Here is a 13179-nt window from a genome sequence, read left to right as displayed (position 1 = left end):
GTTTTAAAAATGTAAAGCAGACCCTGAAATTCTCAAATTCTCTTAATTTGCCAGAGCTTTGTAGCAAGACCTGAGCTATAGGGAGAGAAATTGGAGGAGCTGTGTTTAAGGAACAGATGCAGAGGTCTGAGAAGTGCAAGCGTTCTGGACTCTCCTATTAGAAGCAGTCTTGGGCAGTCCCAGAGGCGCGACCACTGCTGCCTGGCCCACGGCATGCCTGGAGCCTGTCTGAGCCTCTCTAGGGAAGTCGCCACACACACCAGGGCACCTGAGGAGTTGGGTAGCCACACTGAGAAAGGGGTCTCAAGTGTTTGCCTAAGTTTCCACCCCTCCTAATGTCGCATGTGAGGACCAGGACCCAAGCTGGTATATGACACCCTGGGGGAGACCAGCAAGGTCAGAGGATGGCACGCAACATGGACAGACCTTCCATGATGCCGGAAGAAGAGATGAGGCTCCTGCCTACTAAGCAGATCACTCCCAGGAGAAAGAGGCAAAAGGAGAGACAGAGAGAACTCCGATTTTGTGACTATGTACCCAAAAGAGAATAAAACTGAACACAAAAGAGACTGAGAGACCCCAAATTGCCAGGATGAGGTTTGTCCACCAACAGCAGAAATGGTGGGGAGGGCAGGGGGGCTCAAGAGAACTCAGTTCTCTTTGGCTCAGAAAAGACAATGAGCAAACCAGGAAAACACAGGAGACTGTCGTCTGGTTAGTGCATGCCTCCTCTACCTGCCACCCAGGTCACGGCACTCACGGCAGTGACCCAGAGTGACTAGTGACGCTGCTCCAGCATCAGGTTTCCAGCTGTTTCTCTCTGGGCTCAACCTCTGTACACGGCTGGCACGAGAGTAAGGCTGCGACGACCACAGATCCTACTCACACATGCCACATGCGCCATCATCACATCATTTTTCCAGCTTTTACAGAGTGAGCCACTAATTCATACAGTCTGGTGTTTGTCACCAAAGACCACGAAGAACGGCAGGGTTGAGCTGTCCAGCTCTTACCCAACAGCCCCTGCCTGACTCCCTCAGCCCTCCTGGGGCAGGCGTTCCTGGACAGCGCTTTGAAGTTTGGGAGCAAGCAGGGCAATGGGAAAAAATGACTCAGGTCAGAGGTGCAGCCTGTGTCTCTTTCACACTGGGAACCCCCGCTTCGGTGGGTAATGCTCAGCAGACAGGCATCTTGTGGCTGGCCGTGGGTATGAATTGCAACACCCAAGAGGGAAAGCAGCTGTTTGGTTGTCATTCTGCTTATTTTCATTAAAACAGCAATGGTACAAAACTACTGTAGAATTATGACAGCATAGGGATTTAAGTCATTTTTGTATGTTTTTTTAAGTTATTGTTAAGATCTAATTTTTGCCTCTTACAATTTATTGCGGTGTTTTTGCTGGGCATCATGTACACCGGGTAGATTTCTGAATCCCAGTGGGAACCACCATACAAACAGCCCATCTTTGTAAAGGCAAGGCCTCTCTATCAGCACACAGGGTGACAAATGTTCACGTAAACACAAGTCATTTCTCTGGGCATTAAAACAGTCAGACGGCTGGAATTAAGACCAAGTGAACGGTGCCGCTGATCACATTGTTGCCGCTATACGTGTTCCGTGTGAGGCTTTGGGTACTGGCTTCTAGAACATCCACTGAGCAGGGCCTATGGGGCTGGGCCTGACCATAAGAAATACGTGTTGAAATAATCTATCTTCTACAAAGACCATTTAGTATACAATTATCTTATAGGTTGAACTCCAGAGAGAGTTCAGAGCTCTTTCTCTTCAAAGGGGAGAAAAATGAGAAAAATTATTGTCATACCAACCTGTCTCTCATTTTGTCAAACTCTGCTTTTGGGAATATCCTGTCTGTAGTTCTAAATGGGTGGATCGAATGAACAGCTGTTGGTTTTGCCTGTCTGGCACCTATTGCCTCTTTGGGGTAATAAACAGCACACCTTGAATTTCCTTTTAGAAACCATTCCTTCCTCACTCTGAGTTTACGTAATTCCAGACAGGCGACCCCACACCCCAGGCCCAGAGGTTGGATGTGACCCAGCTGTGCCACAGTGACTGAGTTCAGGGACAGGCACAAAATTCTGTGTTCTGAAGCTTGAAGCCTGGGACTTTTGCTGGAATCATTAGGAAAGGGGAACTGTCTTTCCACAGGGCTTGCTGAATTAGCAGGATGGGAGTCCGAACTGCTGGCAGCTATCTTACCACCCTTCAGAGACAGCCTGCCGGTGAATGAAGCCAAAGCAGAGGAGAGCAAGGCTGGGCCAGGGAGAGAGGAAGGCACTGACCACTTGTATCCAGAGATCCCTAACACCAGAGCTACCCCAAAGGTGGTGGAAATGGCAACCTATAAAGTTCTCATTTTTACTAAGCCAGTCCAAGTTTGGGTTCTGTTCCTTACAACCAAGAGGCTTGATTAAAACAGCTGTGGACCCACAACTGGGATCTTTTTCAATTGGAAGGATGAAGGTTCTGGATAGCTACTGGAAAATACAGGATAGGTTTGGCCAGGTTCATGATTTCTGAAGGTATTCCTCACCAAGCTTCATAAAAACAAACCAGAAGCCAGAGCTAGAACCCAAGAGTAGAGACAATGGTGGCTTTGGGGCCAAATCCAAGAGAGCCATGCAAAACACAGGGTCTCTTACCACTGGCAAAAACCCAAGGAGTCCTCGTCAACAACCATTCATGGTGCAACTCCAAGCACCTAGAAACATACTAGGAAAACTTCAGAGTAACCTTGGACTAAGTTAACTAACTCCAATTCCTCCTATAAAATGAGAATAAGAGTACCTTCCTATCACATAGGACTTCTGGGAGTTTAAATGTAACAATGTGTGTAAACCATTTGGCTTGGAACTTGGAGTGTAATACATGCTGGATGCTTCATTATTATCACTATTAATAGCATTATTACTAGTATTAATAATTTATAACTATTATTACTATCAACACTATTATTATCCACAACATTCACAGTACCTGCTGTCAACATCTAGCACAGCTCTTTGCATGTAACAGTTACTCAATAACAAGTATTATTTAAATGAATGAGCTGCTGCTGGATTAATGTGGAACTGTAAACAAAAATTCTAAGCACCTCAAGGGCTTCTGGCCAACACATGTAGATTATTTTTAATTGTAATACTTAGTATATGGAGACACTGTGCTAAATGCATTAAATACCTCATCTGAACTAAGTTTCATAAAAACTCTATGAATATATAATTACTGAACTCCATTTTACAGATGGGAAAACTGAGGCTCAGAGAGTTCTCATAATTAGAAAGTGGCAGAGGCAGGATTCAAACACAGGTCTGAGGGACCCCTAAGCCCGTGTTCTACTGGCTCTACCTACTGCCTCCCTGCTGAAGGTAGAGACCTCTCTGGAGACCCCTCATATTCAAGTTCCTTAGGGTGGGCTGGTTTCCTTCTCACAGGCCTTACTCTGCTTTTCTGACTGCCTCCGTCTCATCAAAGCTGGCTCCCTGGAAGGGAGAGATGGTGAAACCTCCATCTCTTTGATGAAAGAGGATCTGTAAGATTCCTTCCAGTTCTTAAATGTCCATAATTCTCAGGTAGAATTTTTGTGCTTTTGTCTATTGCCTGCCTCACTGCCCCACTTTGGTTCAAGTCAGGTCCTCTGGGAGGCACTTCTGAAACAACGGAGACTTGCCATGGAAAAACGTTCACACTTTGTTTAATACAAAATACTGCTGCCTGCTTTTCAAATCCTTGTCATTAATTTTGTATGACTTAAGCTCCCATCTCTTTATTTTAATCTATTTAAATAAAGTCCTCACTTTAAAAAAAAAAAGGGGGCTCAATCAGGGCTGAATTCCATTCTGCTGTTCAAATTTGCGATCATTTTCAATTTTGGTTAAAAAAAAAATTCAAATGGCCAGTGGTCCTGGGCTTAGATGGTGAGCTTACTGGTTCTTGCAGCTCTAGAACCTTTAGATTTCAGATCCAGATGTTCAATTCTCATCTCAGGACGCGAAAGGCTGACAAACTGAGATTACAAGGGAAGCCTGCGGGTGCACCATTGTAAACATGGGCTTTAAGCACAAATGGAAAGGATGCCTTGGAAAATCCCACGCATGAAAAATGAATGCCTCTCACTCCCTTAGTGGGAAAGGCATTCTCTATGAATAATAACGTTAGTCCTATTATTTGCTGAGGGGACTGTTTGAGGCTGGGATAAGACAAATGTCTGCTCCTGGCCTTAATGCACCAAAAAGGTATTAAAGTTTCGGGAGGGCTCCAGGAAGGGAGGAGTAGGAAATCTCACAAGCAATGGCCTTCGACTGTTTCAGGGTGCTGCTCCCATAATAAAAGGGCAGAGGTCCCCCGACTGACTCCACCTCTGCCCCTTCACTCCATTAATTTGGTTAATGCAAAGCAGCTCTTTAAACCAAGGTTAAAACAAAACAAAAAAATGTTAACCAGACTGAAATCCTCAGGAGACCATGGGGGAAAGGAATCCAAATCTAAGAACTGCAAAGAATTCACAGTGAAGGAAGATCTCCATTTGGCTAAGCTCCAGCCTGGAGCACTTCAACTTCCAAGGACCCCATGTCCTCATTGTGCTGCTGAGGAAACTGAGGCTCTGGTAGCTTCCACGCTCTGCCCAGCATTGCGTGCCTGCCAAGGCAGAGAGCCAGCCTTTGAACCCTGGTGGTGTGCTTCCAAACCCTCCAGAGCACCTCCAATGCCCCAACGGAACAATCCTCATCTATCTGAGAGGGTTAAAAAAAAAAAAGCATTCACTTTTCTACAGACAAAATGATGGATGTGATGACCTCTCAAGGTCACTTCCAACCTCCAAATTCTGTTCTTTTGATACTAACAACTGCTGCCACCAAGTGCTCTGAGTTGGGCTTAGGCCTGTGACTAACTTCCCAACAAAAAGTGGGGCAGAGCAAGAGACAGGACTGCTCAAAGACCACGGCAGAGGATCCTATTTCTTTCCCTTTTTAACTGTCTGTGGGCTTTTCTCCTTCCTTTACCCCTCCTTTTTGCATGTGCTGCATAGAAACAGAAAGTGCCTTTGTACCAATTACTAGGCACTAATTTACGCTCTTCAGTGGGCACCCGGCTTGCTGGAGAAACATTAGGAAAAGGTGGGAGGGTCGGGATTCTAGCAGCAGAGGCCTGGAATGCTGCAAGCTCTTTCTCCAAGCCTGAGAACAGACAAGAGGAGGAAAGAAAATTAAAAAAGAAACTGGAAAAAATTTTTGGAAGTCAAGACTAACAAAATTGACAAACCTGGCTTTTTTTTTTTTTTAAATCAAGTATGCTCACGATCATAAGGCATTCAGAAATCAAAACGATGGTCAAGAAATCCGACTCTAACCAGGGCACGACGTCAGGTTGTTTTAGGGGCTCCTGAACGAGTGAATACTGGGAAATCACCCACCCACTTTTCTTCTCAATGAGCTTATTAAGGAAGACCATTGTCAGCTGCTTTCCAATATGTCATACGATGTTTCTCCCTGGGAAGTTCAATCGGGGAATTTCCCACAGACGCTGCAGAATGACTAGTTCTTAGGATAAGTGTCAACAATTGAGCCAGGGATGTATATCTGACCCTTATGTTCAGAGTCTCCAGAACTGATTTCCCTCAGGTTACATCTTTGCGTCTGAAGGTAATGGGGTGTTACCATCAAAACAGCACGCTATGGACTCCAGTACCTCCCCCTCCCTGACCCAGGCCCCACTTGCATTCCTCCCCTCTCTCTTCTCACCACTCACAGATTTGAGAGGAAAATCACGGGAAACAATGGTTTTACCCTGTAATTCTACTCCACTTGTATGTTCTGTTGTGAGACAGTAATCCTGCCAGCAGCAGCAGTTCTTCTAAGGCAACCCTGCTTTGTCTTGCTAGGGCAGCTAGATGCAGGATGATGAAGGACGGGGGGAAAGTGAGGAGGGAGCAACTGGTCCTTCCTACCTCCAGGACCAGGAATAACAAGCTGTTAGGCCCCCTCACAGGCCTCAGTCCCCAGGGTGAGATTCCAGCAGTGAGCTGGGGCTCAAGCAGCTGTGGGCCATCTTTCCTTGGAAGCAAGGGAGTCTCTAGCCTCTTGTCTGAAACCCAGAAACAAACCCTACAGGGCATCCTTGCAATTCTTAGGCTACTATCATCCTCCACAGCTAGAGCCCGTCTGCAGTCCTTTGCTCTCATTTTTTCCCCGGAAGGATACATGAGCCTGGGTCTAGACAGCCTCACTGGGGATGGGGATGGGGGTGAAATCGCTGCCACAGGCAAAGACTGGATCTTTGGCAGGTTATAAAAGTCTTAGTTATTACAATGGTTTGTGACCTTATAAACGGGCACAGTACATAAGCAGCTCTACAGTATATCTGTGGTACTAAAATGTCACGGGGAGGACAATTATAGGGGAAAAAATGGCTAATCTCCTTAGGGGAGAGAAAGTGGAAGAAAAGGTGGCGAAACGATGATCTATGCAGGCCCCACTCAGACTTAATTGTAAGTATATCTTGGATGAAGCATGTCAGGCTATGAAATACCACTCTACATCACTTTGGGGACCATTATGGAAAGAAGAATGGGGCAGAGAGAAGGTTTCCTTAAGGATCAAGGCACAGGGCCTCCCTTCTACTCATGAAAAGAAGAGCAAGTGGGAAAGACTGGGCAGGGGCTAATTAATGGGCTGCCCAGAGGCCATGTCAACACCCTGCCCTGTCCCTCAACCCCTGCCTCCTGGGTAATGGAAGTGGGTCCTCCTCATACCTCTGATGGTACTAGACTCTCCTGAACCAAAAAGTTGACTCCAAAGCTTTTTGTAGCAATTAAGGAAGAAGGGTTCATGAGGCACAGAGCAGGCCTGGCTCCTGTATAAGCAAAGTTTTAAAACTTGAGTCTCAGGGAAGGAAATCCGCCTGAGTGAGAGCTAGCCAGTGATGGGTGTTCCTAGAGAGGCCAGAAAAATCTATTTCCTGTTTGGAGGATAACTTCCCTGGTGGGAGCTACCCAGGTCCCCTCCACCAGATATTCTAGGTAGCCCAGAGAAATGTTCAAACAGGATAAAGAGAAACAGAAGCAGCCACTGTTGGCTGCTTTTGCAGCTCTTGTCTCTCCTTGTTTTTCGTGAACTTCCTTCTGCCCTATTAAAAAAATACATTGTTTTAAAATTTTTCCCACAAAACTGGGGTGTGATGATTGGGATTTAGGGCTTTCTGGTTTTCAGAATCCTGTAAGCAGTGCCCTTAAGCTCAACCCGTTGTCACCATTTGGGGACAGCTGATTTAAGTCCCTCCAAAGAGATAGTAAAATTGCACCTGGCATGGAAATAAGGCCTAAGGTTTCTATCACTGCGATGGCAACCTAGCATGACTCTACATCAGCTGGTTCTGATGACTTCTGAGCTGGAATTTGGATGCAGTTGTTTACCTCTCCAAAAGACACCCCCGTGTGTGTATGTGTGTGTGGGTGTGCCTGTGTGCATGTGCAGGGTGACCACAAAGTTAGGAAACTTGGGTTAATCCTTTTTTCTTTTTTCTTTTCACGGTCCTAGAGAGGCTGAGGGGACGCGGGAGAGGGTCTGGGGAGTCAGTGGGTTTGGGTGTGGGTTTGTGGAGGCCAATTTGGGGTGTGTGCTCAGATGTGGGGGGCGGCGTGTGGATGTGGGGTGTGCCAAGATAAACTTAAAGTTGGTTGCATTTTCAAATAATAAGCTCAACGTGTTTTCAGGCAAAGTATTCCAATGGGCCTAATACTTAATCAGAAACAATAAATACACTCTAAAGTGTCCAAAAGGTCTAGAGACAGAAAAGCTCATATTCCTTGTACTTTTTTTCAGATTAACCATGGATCCACTACTTAAATTTTATAGGTACATCACCTGAGAAGATATCTGATCTAGAGGGTGAAGAAAAACAAACTGAACATAGTATTAGAAAATGTGAAGTACTGTACTACTTAAAAATAAGTTTCTCCTATGTTTCCTGATTTTAAGCTCGGCCCATTACACACAAATTATTATATTTGCACAAGAATCCAAGTTCAGAGATAGTACCCTATCTTGTGGATTAAGAAACTGAGGCTCAAACAGAGAAGAGACTGCAAACTTAAATGCCAACAGAGACCACGTAAATGATTAAAATAAGGGACACTGCCTCATATAAAGAACGGTCAGTTCAAGCCAATTGTTGCTGGGCAGGAATTCAGACCCAGTATTGCCAGTTCATTCGATTTTTCCAGAGAAGCCAGAAATCTGGGTTTGTGTGGAAATCCTGATTTTTCCATGTTAGTAACAAAATCTTTACAAACCCTGTGCTGGTCAAGCCAAACAAATTAGCAAAGCAAATTCAGCAGCAGACCTCTAGTTTACAAGCTCTGACTTCAAGGAACTAGGTTAACATCTCACAACTGGGAAACAGTAGGACAAATGAGAACCCACCTCAGTCCACCTCAAAGGGGTCTTTTCTCCTAGGATACTCTAGAAATAACTGCACTGAACTAAACACGATTTTGTTTAAGTGGCTCAACTTCTAAAGCCCCTGGTTCTGGGACTTCCCAGGTGGTCCAGCGGTTAAGACTCTGCGCTTCGATCCCTGGTCAGGGAAGTAAGATCCCGCATGCCACGCAGCGTGGCCAAAACAAATAAATAAATAAATAAAGCCACTGGTTCTATAAAAGTGGCAGCTGTATGAGGCTCTAGGAGGAGAGGAGCAAGCAGCAGGAGGGATTCTGGTTGGGCCACATTGAGCAGGGGGGGTGTGGCTGGAATTTTACTTCTTAAAGTCTTCACAAAATACAGACATTCCAATTGCTATCTCTTGGCCATCTTCTGGGTTTAATACCAGCAAAAAATTTAAAAAATTAAAAAAAAATTTTTAAATCAAGATGCTACCCCACCCTAAAGACAATCTAACTGGAAGCTGAATCGGAAACTTCCAAACGCATGAGGCCTCCTACAAGTCTCTTATTTAGAGTATCCTTTGCACACACCTTCTCTAGCAGGAGTACACTTTTGACAGTCTTTACAGAGGCTGAGGGTTTTGTCCAACCATGTCCTAGCATTACAGAGCCCCCAAACATAAATAAGACACCTGCAATTACCACATCACTAGTTTCAAAAGACTGACTGTAGCATATAAAATGGGATTAACACTTCACTTCGTTTTCCACTCTGGACTGTGTAAAAGGTTCTCCTGAAACAACCGAGCTGACTTGCCTCATGGAGAATTAAAGAGCAGCATGCATCCACGCACACCTAAGCAGCCATTGCTATAAATGCCTGAGAAAACCACTCAGCAGAATGGTCCAGAATGCTTTTCTGAGTTGGACAGACTCAGGGAGCTCACAGAGAAGCTCTGCAGGCCTCCCCAACTGCACAACTGGGCAGCTCCCTGAAGGAGAAAGTGCCTTTGCTCAAGGTGGCAGTGGGTGTCCCTGTGAGCTGAACTCCGGGAACATGGCTGACACAGCCAGGCCCGCCCAGCAGCTGTTGGTGAGTAACACCCTCTGGTTATTATACCCCTACTTCACCCTGGGAGCCACGCTAAAGGTCACATCCCCCAAGCCAGGCACAGCAACCTAACAGACACAAACTTTAAAATGTGCTGTTTTATGGCAACCTAGATGACAGCCGCAAACAGAACCTGATTCTGCATTAACCACGAGGAGGAAATTCAGCTTTACTCCTGTGCCAGCAGCCACCTCCACAAGAAGCACTTTCCAAAGGAAATAAAATATGAGATGCAGTTACGTGGCCTTTTTTAAAAAAAGCAAAACCAAACCAAACCAGCCAATGATCATTTTGAAACCACAGGCCCAGGGCCTCATCTTAAAAGTACCAACAATTACACCAAAAAACGACAATACTTTCCAAGTAATTCCAACAAGCTCCTCTTAAACATGGTGTTATAGGACAGAGGGAAAGGAGTTCATGAGAGGACCAAACACTGTGCTTCCTTATCAGAACAGCAGCTGTAAAGGAACCTTACTAAAGATGGGGAGACAGCATGGTCAAGTGTCAATGCTTTCCAACTTTTTCTGAATATGTTAAACAGAACCAACAGAATTGGCTGACCAAGGTTCCTATAAGTCTCCAAAGCCCATTTTATACTGCAGATGTCTTACCAGCCACATGCATCTGATCAGCCCTGCCTTTGGCTCTCCCTGGGAGAGACCCTTCCATGGGGCCTCCAGAACATCCCAACGTTTGTTATCAGCCTTGACCTCCGTCAAGAACCACACCTCCTCACTAACTGCTCTATTCAGGGTGGAGGGTGCGACCTAAATCACGTGGGAAAAAATCCACTCTGAAATCTCATTAAAAAGGCTAACTAGTTGTGAAGTTAACCAACCATCACTTGATCAAACTTCTCTGCTACCTGAAGCAGTGTTATTTTAAACCTCTCTGGGGATTCTTGGCCAAATTTAAAACCACCTTGGCAAGCCCTGAAAAGTAGCAAGCATACAGCTAACCGAGCCCTTAGTCATCCCTAAAAGGTTCCATATAATGTGCGCCGCTTCTCTCCAGGTTTCGGCCACTTCGCGGCAATCCCAAAACAGTAAAATAAAAGATACGCCATTTGAGTGTGCCCCCCAACCCCCCGCCAGCGTCTGTCCAAGTGGGGTGGCCCCAGAGTCGCCGGGTGCGGGAGTCCTGGGAGGGGGCGGGGCGGGACAGGGGAGGGGCGGCACCACTCCCCATGAAGCCACGCACATCGGCTGGCACTCGGCACTCACTCTGCCCGCCAGGTTAAGGCTCTCCGTGGCTTCTAGAGGCTGGGCACGATTAAGGAGTGAGCTTTCCGTCTCTACCCGGTTCAATCATTTTAAAGAGTTAAACAGCATCTCATCCTAAGTATTTGCACCCTTTCGGCCGAGCGTGGTGTCCTTTAACGCCCAGGAAGGCTGCCCGGCCAAAGGTTAACTAACCCGAGAGTTGGGTGGGAGAGGGAGACGCCGCTAACCTGTATGCACTCTGTAATGGGCTTTGAGATGGGAGGATTTTCCATAGACTTTCCCACAGCCACTGTAGGGGCACTTGTGCCTCTTTTCGGAGGCGTGTTTCCCCTTCGCAGCCACTCCAGGGTGGAGGAGGGAGAGCGGGCTGGGCGCGCTGCCAGGATCCTGTCTCTCCTCCGGGCTGTGGGAAGGACTCGACCCAGATTCGGTGGTCACGTCGCTGTCGGATCCCATATCCTCATCTGGACTCTCCAGGCTGTCGCTGCACACCGAGGGGGTCTGGATGGGTCGGTACTTGTTCAGGTCCAACAAGCTCTTGGCGATGGTGACCAGCGTGCAGTAATCCTTCCAGGTGTCCCCCGGGTCACCATGCTCCTTGGTCACCTCGCGCTCAGGTAGTCGCAGCCGCTCGGCGTCCGGAGCGCCCCCATGCTCCGGCACCGCAGCGCGGTTCGAAATGGAAACCAGACACTGGGCAGCCACGAAGTCCATGTAGGCGGCCGCGGACATGGTGCGGGCGACAGCAGCCCCGGAGGCGCGGCCAAACTTGGCGGTGGCTGCGGAGGTTCGGCTCGCCGTGCCCTGGCCTCGGACGATGAGCGCGGCGCAGCGCGGCGCAGCGGCCAAGGGGGCGGGGGCGCGGGGCGCTTCCGACTCGCAGGAGCGCCGAGGCGACCTCAGCCCCTCATCTTTACGTAACCGGCAGCGCCTCCGCACGCAGCATCCACGGCCCCGGGCTCCGCCGCGCTGCCGCCTCTCGCCGCCTCCGGTGCCCAGAGCCGGGCGCAATCCCCCCGACGGGCGCACAGTCTGCTCCGAGCCGGCTCCCCTGGAAAGATGCCACACGTGGCGGTCGCAAGTTTATTCGACCGAAAACGCCCCCGAGGCGCTGGGAGAGGAAACTGCAAGAGAGGTACACGCCCTCGGCCGCCTTTTCAGTCGAGCCAAAGCCCCAGGACATTCACCCAACCACCCGGACGTGGGTGGCAAGGGCCGGACCAAGCGCCAGGTCTAAGAGACACTTTTCCCCCAGTCCACTGACGGCTTCTGAGCCCCTGCTCTTGCCGGTCCGCACCGTTCCGGCATTCTCTCGCTCAGTAACAATTTCGCAGAATCCCATCACGTCACAATCCAAACCCCCTCCAATTGGCCAGTGGGGAGGGTGATTCAACTCTGTTTACTTTCTTCCCCTGCCAGTCAGAACAGCCTTTCGGTGGAGAGGTGCGTCTAGAACTGAGGCGTGCGGCCAATCCGACAGTTCTGTTTCGATGCCTCGTGCTACCTCTACAGCCTCGAACGCCGACATTTAAAAGGGTAACAGCCGGGAGGCTGGAAAGGAGCAGCCGCGCATCTTTGGGAGTGTCTCTTAATCCCTTAGCCGGTCTAGGCCTCTTGGCTCACGTTCCAGCTTGCGGAGTGTGGGATACACCTTCCCTACTCGGTTGCGTTCCTTCTTATGACAAAAGAGAACTTCAGTTTCATTTTCCAGCTCGCAAACAGTTAAGTGACTTCCTGCAAACGCTACAGTCCCAGCAACCAGCCTTCCAATCAAAAGTAAGTTGGTTGATGTCACTGACATTGGCTCAGCCAATCAGAAGGGCATTCCGAGGGCCAGCGCTGCACACTTGTAAACGCGAAGAGCTGTAGTGAAACTGAACACATCCTTGTACTTTGTGTTGCTGATGGTAAAATCGAGATATGTATGGGAGGGCAGTGGTGATAAATAAATGCAAAGTGAGTCAATAATTTTAAAAAAACAACTAAATATGTCAGGGCAAGTTGCTCAAGAATAAACACAAATGAGAAAGCATCAATTCGTTTTTCCATTTCAGGATGCAGCATACTTTGGGGCAGATTTTTAGTAATTTTTCCACCCAATACATTAACTATGACTAATTCAACTTAAAAATGCAGAGCTGACAAAAGTTCTGTTTTAAAGCATAGTCCTTCTTCTGTCTGGCTAGTCTTACTTTGAAACGCTTCATTTTTTCTTTTGTGATACCTCAATTCCTCTCCTTCCCTCGTGCAATTTATTCTAAGGAAGCTGTTTTCGTTTTGTTTTGAAGCTATTGTAACCTCTCTAAAATAAATGGAGACAAAAATCCCTGCATAACTTTTAAAACTTTAAAAACAACAACATTCTTAGCTCCTTTTCTTTCCACAGACTCCTGTGGGATGTTAGGGTGTGTATCCCTTCCCTCACTTAACAGATATGAAGA

At 47.5% G+C, this 13179-nt stretch overlaps 2 protein-coding genes across 3 annotated transcripts in view; one reads left to right on the top strand and one right to left on the bottom strand.

The window, feature by feature from the left end:
* KLF9 (KLF transcription factor 9) overlaps positions 1–11470 on the bottom strand; it is a gene marked incomplete at its 5' end in the record, with an annotated part of 28176 nt that extends 16706 nt beyond the window's left edge. For both annotated transcript variants that reach the window (XR_014266100.1, XM_082471107.1), the window contains one exon: positions 10966–11470. Coding sequence is in view for 1 of the 2 variants with exons in the window: in XM_082471107.1 (XP_082327233.1) it covers positions 10966–11470 (505 nt within the window). The remainder of the gene's footprint in view (positions 1–10965) is intronic.
* LOC309664935 (uncharacterized protein) lies at positions 11468–12703 on the top strand. Its single transcript, XM_082471093.1, has 2 exons — positions 11468–11873; positions 12158–12703. The coding sequence occupies exons 1-2, from the start codon at positions 11469–11471 to the stop codon at positions 12605–12607; spliced, it is 855 nt and encodes a 284-aa protein (XP_082327219.1). The 5' UTR covers position 11468; the 3' UTR covers positions 12608–12703.
* Positions 12704–13179: the final 476 nt, after the last annotated feature.

Source organism: Balaenoptera physalus, assembly GCF_965194825.1.
Source record: "Balaenoptera physalus genome assembly, chromosome: 7".
Taxonomy (NCBI): Eukaryota; Metazoa; Chordata; class Mammalia; order Artiodactyla; family Balaenopteridae; genus Balaenoptera; species Balaenoptera physalus.
Note: the sequence above shows the minus strand (reverse complement) of the source record. Positions and strands in the feature narration are given on the sequence as shown.